This window comes from Phyllostomus hastatus, unplaced genomic scaffold (assembly GCF_019186645.2).
Source record: "Phyllostomus hastatus isolate PE091 unplaced genomic scaffold, TTU_PhHast_1.1 phas_contig_254, whole genome shotgun sequence".
Taxonomy (NCBI): Eukaryota; Metazoa; Chordata; class Mammalia; order Chiroptera; family Phyllostomidae; genus Phyllostomus; species Phyllostomus hastatus.
The window spans coordinates 19,633,235-19,645,798 of NW_025333810.1; the positions used below are offsets into that span (position 1 = coordinate 19,633,235).

The window sequence follows — 12,564 nt, forward strand, 5'->3', positions numbered from 1 at the left end:
AACTTCAAACTGCTTTCTTAATTAAACAGAAAGAAAACACTAATCATTTAAAACTGGCAAATGTAGCCAAATTTTGTACCTAACTGAAACCTGCCTGGCTATAGCACTCACAGTTTTGCAGTACCGTGTGAGCCATGAAAATCAAGGCTATATCTGACACAAAACTGAAATCCAGCCAAATCTAAGTGTGGAGATTAAATATCCCAAACCCTGAAACTAAACCATATGCTGAAACTAAACAACCTCTTGTTTATTATAAACAGAGAAAAATCAACATACCTAGAGTCATTTGCTTTTCATTAAGCCATGTCACATCAAGTCAAATCTGAGACTTGAGTTATAGCCCAAAAATTAAAGTCTTTAAATATTTCTATTTAAAATTAAAAAAAGAAAAACAAGGCTGTCTATCTTTCAGCTGACAGTTTTAAAATTTTTCAAATATTTAGCTTGTTTTAATCTCTCAGTGACACTGGACTTTGTTCATATTGATCTGAGTGAGGGACTGAAAATGGCCTCAACTCCCAGTCCAAGTCCAACCAATCAGAGCGAATCCCTGGTTGACTGGCAACACGTGCCATGAGCGGAGAAGAGAGAATAGGGCCACACATTTGCCAACCACATCTAGGAAGTCCATGTTTCTAACAATACTTCTATGACACCTCCCTATACAATTGGTTAGAAAGTGGTGACCGAAGTGCAGGACAAGCTCACGTGACTACACAGACACACTCACCAGGCGCCTCGCAGTGGTACACCTCTGGCCGGCTGTCCCCACGGAGGCGAAGAGAGCTGAAGGAACGACTAGGCTGAGGTCCGCATCATCAAAGGCTTAGAGAAGCACAAACACACACCCATCAGTGCCATGAAGCAGGCAGACAAGGTACTTGCTAACTGGTATAACTGAAGCCTTTACTACAGGACTTGCAGTAAAAGAGTATAGAATGATCCCTGTAAAATAAGCACATTCACACTGCAGAGGCCACTCTTCATCCAGAGAAAATTATGTGAGAATAGAGCCCTATGGTCTTCATCCAAGTACAGATGTACATGGAGGCCCTCGCTCCTCTGACCTCCTCATCTTTCATTTCTCAAAGTTTCTCATACTGAGTAAGCCTCCTCTGTAGCCTCCTTGTAGTCCCTTCTCTAAGACCTCATCCTTCCTGTCAGCTTTACTTGCCTCTAGTCTGAACCCCAAGGCCCATGTTGATGCCACCTTCCCTGGGCCTACAGAGAGAGTGATGGGAAGCTTCTGATTATCACCACCATCAGACTCGCTCTCTAACATCCAAATCCTCACCTGCATTGGTCCACACCTTTAAATGCCTCTTGTTGTCTCTCTACAGAAATGTTTCCAAATCTGTGAGACCCCTCAAGCTCTTTACTCCTACACCAGATTACCTTACCCCACTTAGGAAAAAAATCTCAAAATGATCACACACAAAGGGCCCTTTTCTGCTTCCTCTGTTCCTCTAAAGACATCAATGCAAAACCAAATTTCTCTATACTTGAGTTCATTCGTTCCTCCACCTCTTCACGGTATCTCCCTTGTGGGATTATTGTGGGGATTAAATGAAACAACACACATGAAAGAGCGGAGCACAGTACCTAGCAAATACCCAGTGCTAAGTCCTAACTGTATTTTTGAACTCTCTCTTTAACTAGATTAGAAGTTCATCTCAAACAAACTCTTTGCCATGTACTTTTTAAACTCTGTATGCCACATATAGGCATTTAAACACAACGATGGCAATATACAAATTAGTAAATTTTGCTTTTTATCACAAAATGCATGCTTTTACTAAGTCTCAAACTACTGATATTCATTATATTATCCAGTTACATTAGTAGACTATTTCCTTTTGTGCCAAATAATTGAAAACCGGAAGTAATATCGAAATCTACAGATAAATGATTAAAATGCTTTAAGGAAGCATTCCTTCTCAGTTATAAAAGCACTAAATATTCCACTAAAGACAAACTAGTGTTTTTGAAATCCAATGGTAATCAACAAGTCACATAAGAGTTACTTACTCATTCTAGAGACACACGTGGCCAGTTTTCAGAAAATAAGAGAAGGAAAAACAAGAAACAAGGCCACGTTAGGAAGTCTCACACGCAGGTTCTAAGCCCGGGTTACATTTACATGAACACTGTTCCTTCCTAGTTACCTCTGCCTTCAAACCATTGTGTCCTGTCTCATGAGTAAAATTCTTAAACATGTGAATTAGGCCTTGGCACAGACAACACAGGACAGAGGAGTTCCTAAACAGGGTATATGTACTCAGGACTACTGAAGATACTCTGAATGGAAGACAAAATGAAAACAAAGGGCAGCCTTACCAATAATGGCATTATTTCCTCCAAGTTCTAACAAACTTCTCCCTTTAAAAAACACATAAACACAAATGAATGCCTATTTTAGTATTTAATGCAAGAGATAAATGGCCTCAAATCATAACCTATCCCAATTATGTTTTAATTTATTTCCTGATTTAAAACAGCATGAACACTGCATCAACATCAAATGTCCTGATTTTAATAATTGGACTGCGGTTGTATGACAGAATGTACTTGTTCTTAGAAAATGCACTGAAACATTTGGTGGTCAAGGAACACAAGGTCCTCAACGTTCTCCAAATGGTTCAAACATAATATGCAACCACAATGTGCATGCATGTGTGTTCCTGGAGAGAGAAAATGATAAAGGAAATGGGGCAAAATGGAAGCACTGGTAAATCTGTTCAACAGGCGTATAGAAATTACTTGGGTATGTTATAACTTTTCTCTAAGTTTGATGGTATGTCCAAAAAACCCCAGGTTAGTGTAAATGCTATGTTTCCCACTATGGAAAACTATATGGCAATTTCCCAAGAAATTAAACACAGAATTACCACATGGTCAATCAAGCAATTGAACTTCTGGGTACATAACCAAAAGAAGCAAAAGCAGGAATTCAAACAGATAGTTGTACACCCGTGTTCACAACAGCATTATTTATAATGACTAAATGATGGAAGTAAATCAAGTGTCCAACTGAGGGATGAATGGATAAAAAAAAAACCATGCATATATATAAAATTCAACCTTTAAAAGAATAGAAATTCTGACACATGCTAAAGCAAGGATGAACCTTGAAGACATTATGTTAAGTGACATAAACCAGTCACAGAAAGACAAATGTTGTCTGATTCTAGTTATATGAGATTCCTAGATCAGTCAAATCCACTGACTCAGAAAGTAGAATAGTATGATGGTTGCCAAGGGGTTGGGGGAAGGCAGAAATGAGGAGCTTGTTTGTTTGTTTGATCCTGGCCTGAGGACATTTCTTCATTGCTTTTATAGAGAGAGGAAGGGAGAGAGAAAAACAACCATGTAAGAGAGGAACATTCATCAGCTACCTTCCAAACATGTCTGGACGGGGCATTGAACATACAACCCAGGTATGTGCCCTGACTGGGAATCAAACATGCAACCCCTTGGCTATAAGATGACTCTCTGACCACCTGAGCCACGCCAGCCAGAAGTTAGCTTTTAATTGGCACAGGGTTTCGGTTGGGAAGACAAAAAAATTTTGGAGATGGATGTTGTTGATGGTTGCATAACAATGTAAATATGCTGAAGGCCATAGAATGGCACACTTAAAAATGGTTAAAATGGTAAATTTCATGTTTTATATATTTTACCACAATAAAAACAGTTTAAAATGTATGTGCTCATTATAGACATTTATTTTTTTAGCCCTGGCTGGTGTGGCTCAGTGAATTGAGTACCAGCCTGAGAACTAAAAGGTGGCCGGTTCGATTCCCAGTCAGGACACATGCCTGGGCTGCGGGCTAGGTCCCCGTAAGGCACCTGTAAAGCACACACAAGAGGCAACTACACATTTATGTTTCTCTCCCTCTCTCCTTCCTTTCCCCTCTTTCTAAAAATAAATAAATAAAATCTTTATTAAAAAAGAAAATTATTTTTTTAAAAAGCAAAATGTATCAGGCAGGAAAAACCTATGACCCAAAGGTCACCATGAAATCTTTCTATATACTTTGCTATAGTGCCTTCTGATCTTTTTTCCTATTATATTTAGGAAAAAAGGTCATTTATATTTAGTTGAGAGACCACTAACTAAATTAACTTTGATTTGTTTTCTGATTAATGTTATACCTTCTCCTTAAAATTATTAGGAGCCTTTTTTTTAATCACTACACAGTATCCATCATGATGATGTACCAAATTTTATTTAGTTACTTCTCTAGTGTTCAATATATCAATTGCTGAATATCTACCTCATACCTACTTAGGTCAGGGCCAAAGGGCATGCATATAAGGGCTACTCCATATATGGCCAACTTACATTCCTGGCAAGTTACAGAGCCCACTCTGAATGCCATTCTGACCATACACTCCCCAGCATAAGATTTAAAATTTATTTGCCTCAATTTCAGAGCTGTGTTTACTACATCTTTGGGACATACATTTAATTTTCCTTAAATGCATTTTAAAATCAGCTTCTATGCAAATACCTTTTATTTACTTGTGGTATCAGGAGTGAATGTGACAGCAGGAGAGAGTATGCTCTCACTTCCACCGCTCTAAACCCGCTAAGCATCCAGTGAGTGTTAATTATAAGGTGATAAGGCTGCTCTTACCAAAAGTCACTGAATGCTACGTCAACTCTAGTCTCTGCAACAGTTGATTTATGACAATTCTGGCTATAGAAGAGCACTATTCCAGATGGCAAAAAAGGAGAGGGAAACAGAAGATTCTATACCTAATATCGGCTCCTCCTGCCTGGCTTCAAGTACTTTGTGGCAGAAGAGAAGAACGGTACTTCCTACACCCTTCCCATTCTCTCTGCTCCCTACCCCCACTCCTACAGCTAACCCCTCCAAGAAAAGCACCTGTAACTTAAGACAGGCTGATACATTTTTTAAAAAGGGGACAGAAGGATAAGAAGAGGAAATCTGCTGGTGGGAAGCATGGAATTAATGATCTTGAGTGTTTCTGCACATAGTTGCTGGCCAGTTGTATATCTTCTTTGAAGTTTTTATTCAAAACCATTGCCCATTTTCAAGTGGGTTACCTGTCTCTAATATTGTTGAATTGTAAGAGTTCTTTATATCTTCTAAATATAAGTCCCTTATCATATAAGATTTGCAAATGTTTTCTCCCATTCCACAGGCTGTCCTTTTTATTTAATGGTGTCCTCTGAAACACAAAACCTTTTAATTTTGATGAAATCTAATTTATCACTATTTCCTTTTCTGCTTTTGCTTTAAGTGTCATAGCTAAGAAACCAGTGCCTAATCCAAGGTCATAAAAACTTACTCCTGTGCTTTCTTCTAAGAGTTTTATAGTTCTAACTCATGTTTTGGTCTTTGATACATCCTGAGTTAGTTTTTGTGTACCGGGTGAGGTGAGGGTCCAACCCAGTCAGTTTTTGCACACTAAGTGAGGCAGAGGTCCAACTTCACACACATTTATGTGCATGTCTAGTTGACTCAGCACCATTTATTAAGATGACCATTTTTCCCTCATTGAAATGTCTTGGCACCCTTGTCAAAATCATTTGGCCATAAAGGTAGGAGTTTATTTCTGAACTGTTAGTTCTATTTGTTTGACCTTTTTGTCTATCCCTGTGCCAGTACCACATAGTCTTCATTAGTGCAGTTGCAGTTAAGTTTTGAAATCAGGTAGTGTGAGTCCTTCAACTTTGTTCCTCTTTCCCAAGACTATTCTAGCTATTCAGGGTTCTTCGCATTCGCATGTGATTTTAGGATCAGCTCATCAACTTCCACAGAGACGACATCCGACATTTAGAAAGGGACCGCATTCAGTCTATAGGGCCCTTGCACAACACCGATCTTGGGCAGTAACAATATTTACTTTTCAAAAGCATGAAATTGGGATGACTTTATTCTTATTTAAGTCTTTAATTTCTTTCAATGATGCTTTATAGCACCCTGTGTGAAAGACTTACACATCTTGTGTTGAGTTTACTAAGTATTTTCTTCTTTTTGATGCTATGCTATTTTATGGAATGTTTTTCATTTTCAGATTGTTCACTGTTAATGTATAGAATATAACTGATTTTTGTTTATTGATCTTATATCCTTGCTGACCTTATTAGCTCTAATAGTTTTTTGTAAACTTGCCTTTTAAAAGTAATGCCCAAAATGCAAAAGGGCTGGCAGATTACCTAGTCAAATCCCCCTTGTTGAAGTCTATATTCATGATTGCCAAAACCTGACAGTCAGTATTATCCTTAAAAATCTTTTTTAATCACTCGTAAAGTAGAGCATACAAAGCTATATTTATATAAATGACAGCACACATTTAAATCTTTTATTCCACATTCACTATAGGTCCTGTACTCAGTGACTCTATTTAAATTGTGGGTTTTCTTTTTTTAATTTGCCAAATAAGTCTGATAGAATTTGATAAATACATTTGATATGATACTACTGTAGTCATTTAGAGAGAAAATGACATCCTTTTCCAAACTATGCTATTTAAATTTGTGATTGCCCTAATATGAACCCACTAATAACTGTACCCTTCTTTTTCTTGGACACTCAAATAAACATGACTGGTATCTCTATGGGACAAAAAACAACTTTTAGATTTCACATCTGTACCTCTGAGGGAATTAAAATCCTCATTAGAAAGCCAACACTTACCAAACCTCTCCTGCACCATAAGGGCCACCTGTTTTCCCACCTGAGTGCTCCCAGTGAAGGACAGCAGGCTCACTCGCTCATCTTTGGCCATTGCAGTGCTGCAAGGCAACGGACAATGTCACTTGAGCAGAGAAACCCAGAAATGGTGCCACCTAATGGTACTGGCCAGAAAGCCCTGACTTGGACTCTTAGAAAGGCAAAGTTACAACAGAACATGGGAAGGTCTCCTTAAAAATGAACTAGATTTTCACAAGTAGAACCATATAACAGAATAGGCTAACCTCTGCTGTGAGCTCTCTACAAACAGAAATCATTGTTATGGAAGAAAGTCCTTCCCATACTGAATGGGTGAAGAGACAATGTGACCTTAGCATTTCTTTGAGGAGCACCCCAGTTATTTTGCAGATTCTTAAACTACTAATTCCTTTAAGAATTAAAAATCTAAAAAGTGTAAGGATACATCCTAAGTATCTCTCATGGAAGATGACTTATAAATTTAGGCTGTGCTAGGATTTCCAGACACTAATGATTTGAACCTCTTTGCTCATAGCTGGTGCTTCAAAAGCTTGGTGTGGGCCAAGCAGGGTGGCCACAGCATCAATCTTACATGGGGCATGAAGAGCTTGATGAATTCACCCATGCAAGCTTCCCCAGGCTCAGCCCAACAAACATGAGCACCCACACCCAAGGCAGCTGTTCCCTAATGCGCTCCTACACACTAGTGCAATTACTGCAGCTACTCTAAGGTCAAAGCCAAGGACTGGATGCCCAGAAGGCAAAAAAAGAGTTGGTAGAAGGACAAACTACTCATGTTGTAAATGACATTTAGACAATACACCATACATATTTTTCACTTATAAAAAAAGAACAACGGAGTAATAATTGCTCATTTTGGAGGTCACTCAGTAAGAAGACTAGTATGAAAAAAGTGACAGAGGGATACTAACATTTAAACCACACCAGTAAAAGTTATAAGACTTGACCTCAAGGACATCCGCTCAAGATGGTGGCATAGGCAGACATGGCTCACCTCTTCACACAACCACATGAAAATTTAGAACAACTATCACTCAGAACCATCAGAAATAGAGTTGAATGGAGTTCACAACTCCATTAACAACTACACAATTAAAAAAACCACACCCATCCAGACTGGTAGGAGGGGTACAGATATGGAATAGCTAGTCCGACACCCACGAGTGGTGGATAAAAATTCGAGCCCTGGCTGGTGTAGCTCAGTAGATTGAGTGCCAACCTGCAAACCAAAGGGTCGCTGGTTTGATTCCCTGTCAGGGCATATGCCTGGGTTGCAGGCCAGGTCCCCAGTAGGGGGTGAACAAGAAGCAACCACACATTGATGTTTCTCTCCCTCTTCCTCCCCCACCCAAAATAAATAAATAAACAAAATCTTTAAAAATAACAATAAAAATTCAGTAGGGATATCTCCAAAGCAAGGAGCCCCAGCCCCATACCAGGCCACCCAGCCCAGGGTTCCAGTGCCAGAAAGGTAAGTCCCTACAATTTCTGGCTGCAAAAACAAGAGGGGATTAAGTCAGTAGAAGAAACTTCTGGAGCCCCAAGCAGTTCCTCTTAAAGAAACCACACATGGACCCATTTACTCAGACTCCCTCTGACCTCTAGCACTGGGGTAGCAGCTTGAAAGGCATCAGTGGCATACGGGCACAAACTGAAGTGTCTGGCATTAAGGCGAGCAGAGCCCATTGTTTCTTTTGTAAACACTTTTTCCTCAGAGCCACACAGCCAGCAAACTTGTGCCATATCTGACACTCCATCAACCTGGCTAACACTGTTTGACCTTCCTTAGAGAACCCCAGAGACTCTGCCCAACCCAGCTTTTGGGCCCACTCAAGCTGCTTTCCCTATGAATGGCTTGTCTTGGCTGTACAATTTCCTAAATCCTTTCAAACATGCCACAGCTGGCCTGAGGGAGCCCAAGGCTTGGCACTAGCAGCAGTCAGCCTAGATTCACAGCTTGGCTTCACCTGGGAATCTCCAAGACAACCACAAGTAGCAGCCATCTAAGATGGCTTTATAGCCCAGGCAGAGTGGCCTTGGGCAGAACACAGGTGGGGCTGACCTTGGCTTGCAACACCCTGAAAACCCCAGGCCAGCAACCCCAGTGGACAGCTACAAATCATGTCAGAGCACCACCACCCTGCCCCTGCACAGCTGATCTTCCACAGAGGGCAAAGCATGGTGGTCAGTGGTCACAGCCAGTCCTTGCAGCTGACTGGCCAGGCTAAATCCCTCCCATTCACCTGTCAACAGCAATCAAGGCTCAACTACAAGGGAGGATGTACTCAGCCCACACTAAGGGTGTACCTTGAGTAATCCAGCTTGGGTGATAGGGGAGGCTGTGCCACTGGACCCTATAGGGCACCTACTACATTAGGCCACACTACCAACACATGGAGGCAAAGCAGCTCTGCCTAATACATAGAAACTAACACAGGGAGGCTGCCAAAACAAGGAGATGAAGAAACGTGGTTCAAATGAAAGAACAGATCGAAACTCTAGAAAAAAATACTAAACAAAATGGAGATAAGCAATCTCTGAGATGCAGAGTTCAAAACACTGGTTTTAGGATGCTCAAGGAACTTAGTGAGGAGCTCAACAGCATAAAAAAAAGCCATTCAAAAATGAAGGCTACACTAACTGAAATAATGAACAATTTCCAGGGAAATGAGTAGAGTGGAAGAAGCCAAGAATGAAATCAATGATTGGGAATATAGGGAAGCAAAAAACAACCAACCAGAACAAGAAGAAAAGAGAATCCAAAAAAACAAGGATAGTGAAGCAGCCTCTGGGATGACTTCAAAGAGGTCCAACATTCACATCATAGGAGGGGCAGAAGAAGGGAAGGAACAAGAAACTGGAAATCTATTTGGAAAATAATAAAAGAAAACTTCCCTCATTTGGTGAAAGAAATAGACATACAAGTCCAGGAAACAGAGATCCAAACCAGATGGATGCAAAGAGGCCCACTCCAAGATAAATCATTATTAAAATGCCAAAGGTTGAAGATACAGAATCTTAAAAGCAGCAAGAGAAAAGAAATCAGTTACCTATAGGGCAGTTCCCATAAGATGTCAGCTGATTTCTCAAAAGAAACTCAGCAAGCTAGAAGGGACTGGCAAGAAATATTCAAAGTCATGAAAAGCAGAGACCTATAGCCAAGATTGCTCTACCCAACAAAGCTATCATTTAGAACCAAAGGGCAGATAGTTTCCCAGACAAGAAAAAAAAGGAGCTAAGCACCACCAAACCATTCTTATATGAAATGTTAAAGGGACTTAAGAAGATTAAAACTATGAATAATAAAATGGCAAATACATATTTATCAATAATTGAATCTAAAAAACAAACTAAGCAAACAAGAAGAGACAGAATCATGGATACAGCAAGTGTTTTGATGGTTGCCAGATGGGTGTGGGGGAATGGAAGAAGAGGTGAGGGGATTAAGAAGTACAAACAGGGACTAAATGGTAATGAAAAGAAATATAATAAAGATTATATATTTAAAAAATACTACTACTACTAAATAAAAGCAAAAAAAATAAGTATAAATAAATAGGTAGTTACAGAATAGCCTTGGGATGTACAGAAGAGGAAATGGAGTCACCAAAAAACCTACACGCACGACCCACGGACATTAACAATGGTTGTGGGATTGCCTGAAGGAGTGAGGGGTGCTGGCTGGAGGGGAGCAATGGGAAAAAAATCAGGAAAACTGTAATAGCATAATCAATAAAATATAATTTTTTCAAAAAAGGACGACCTCTATGAAACCCCACCTAATCAAAGTCTAAGCCGGTAATAACAACCTCTTTCATCATGGTTCTGAGCAGTTATATGGTCAGTTCCAGTTTAAAAAGAGGCTGTGACATTATGCTCAGTGAAAGAAGCCAGACACAAAGGCCACATGTTGTATGATGTGATCTTATGAAATGTCCCAGATATGCATATCCCTGGAAACAGGAAGTAGTTTAGTGATCGCTAGGGAGAGGGGAATGGGAAGTGACTGCCAATAGTTACAAGGTTTCTTTTGGGGCCCCCCACCCCAAAATGTTTTGAAATAAGACAACAGTGATGGTTGTACAACAATGAATATTCTAAAAACAACTGAACTGTACATTTTTAAAGAGATAATTTTATGGTATGTGAATTATATGGTGGTTTTTTAAAACAATAAATTTAAATGAAGAAGCTGCATTCCCAGGTTTCCCTTCCCTGGTCAGCACTTCAGCTGCAACTGGGCTTAGTTATTCTGGTAAAGATGACTCTAGTCAGTCAACCTGGGGCCCTTCCCCAGAAGATATTCTCCATCATGGACCTACCCGATGTCCGCTCCACCGCAAGTCATGGAACAAATTGCACCAGGCAGCTTGTTGTCCTCCAGAACCTTGGCTATTATCCTAGAAAGAAAACAATTACTACTAAGTAAGGGAGCAGTTTAATTTCTTAGGGTTTTTGAACAAATAAGAATAAATTCCAACCACCCAACTTTCCTGTTTCAACTCCCTCTCCCTTCCCTCAAACATCCAGGACTGGGTTTCTCCTCATAAAACAGAAATGAGGTTTTCAAACCCTTAAAAGGTTCCCTAAGAGAATCTTGAAAAGAAATGTTTAAAAATCCAAAATAAATAGCCCCAACTGGTTTAACTCAGTGGACTGAGCTCCGGTCTGTGAAGCAAAGGGTCACCAGTTCGATTCCCAGTCGGGGCACATGCCTGGGTTGCAGGCCAGGTCTCTCTAGTCAGAGGTGCATGAGAGACAACCACACACTGATGTTTCTCTCCCTCTCTTTCTCCCTCCCTCCCCCTCACTCTAAAAATAAATCTTTTAATTAAAACTTAATTTTCCTTTTAAAAAAATCCAAAATAAACAAAAGACATAAAGCATTGGACAGGTAGTTCAAGTGATCATTGTCTTCAAGTATTTTCTGCCAAACTCTGAGGATGTAGCTGATTCAAATTCAAGATTGCTGACTGATCACAGGGCATTTTTTTTTCTTTTCGTCTCTCACTACGAATCTGTTAAAATGATGGTAAAGAAATAAAAAAAAAGAAATAGTAAGGAATAAAACCTAGAAAGATGGCAAAATAAAAGGGCATTCCCATCAGCAAAAAAAAAAAAAAGAGGTTTCAACACATCTCTGCAAAGCAGAGCCAGCTAGAGAAGTGCTACATGATGAAAGCGGAAAGCGGTCCCCAAACCTAGAGCAGGTCCTGAGGAGACACAGCTGAGGGAGCTGGACCTGCCTGCAAAACCATAAAGAAGTTCAGGACTAGTGTCCACTGGTTTCACAGCAAACCTTTCCTAGTCTCTTCTGGGTTAAAGCACTGCAGACAAGCACAGCTTTTTTCCTAAACTTATACTGTCAGTTAAAATGATAAATACCGTTCAATGCTGATTAAATCTTATTTCAAGTTCTAAAAATGGCTCCAGTAATTGTTTGCTCTGAAACAGGGTTCTTCACCGTGAGTTTCCTGAGGAGCATGGGCCAAAATACAGCAAAGATTCTTTACATCAACTTTCTGGCTACCTTCTAACTGGTTTAGTTTAAATCTCAAAAAAGATCAAAATCCTATACCCACTTCCATAAAAAAAGAAAAAAAGATACCATTGCGAATGCAAGTAAATACTCAGACTGTCCCCCTCAAATGTCCTTTATAGACGAGCACCCTGACTTCACTTATTAAATAGAAAGCAACACACAAAACAACGAACTTACTGACACTAACACTAAGGGTGGTTACCAGAGGGGAAGGGGTTGGAGGAGGATGAAGAGGGTAAAGGTGGTCAAAGTAATGGTGATGAAGGAAGTCTAGACTTTGGGTAGTGAGCACACAATACAATATACAGGTGA

The 12,564-nt window shown here is 39.9% G+C and overlaps 1 protein-coding gene across 1 annotated transcript in view; it reads right to left on the reverse strand.

Annotated features, from left to right (window-relative positions):
* The window catches only part of ALDH7A1 (aldehyde dehydrogenase 7 family member A1), a 45,344-nt gene that overhangs the window by 15,069 nt on the left and 17,711 nt on the right, over positions 1-12,564 (reverse strand). The window contains exons 8-11 of the mRNA XM_045838060.1: positions 11,033-11,110; positions 6,675-6,772; positions 2,341-2,382; positions 734-828 (exon numbers count right to left, since the gene is read on the reverse strand). Coding sequence (XP_045694016.1) covers positions 734-828; positions 2,341-2,382; positions 6,675-6,772; positions 11,033-11,110 — 313 coding nt within the window. The remainder of the gene's footprint in view (positions 1-733; positions 829-2,340; positions 2,383-6,674; positions 6,773-11,032; positions 11,111-12,564) is intronic.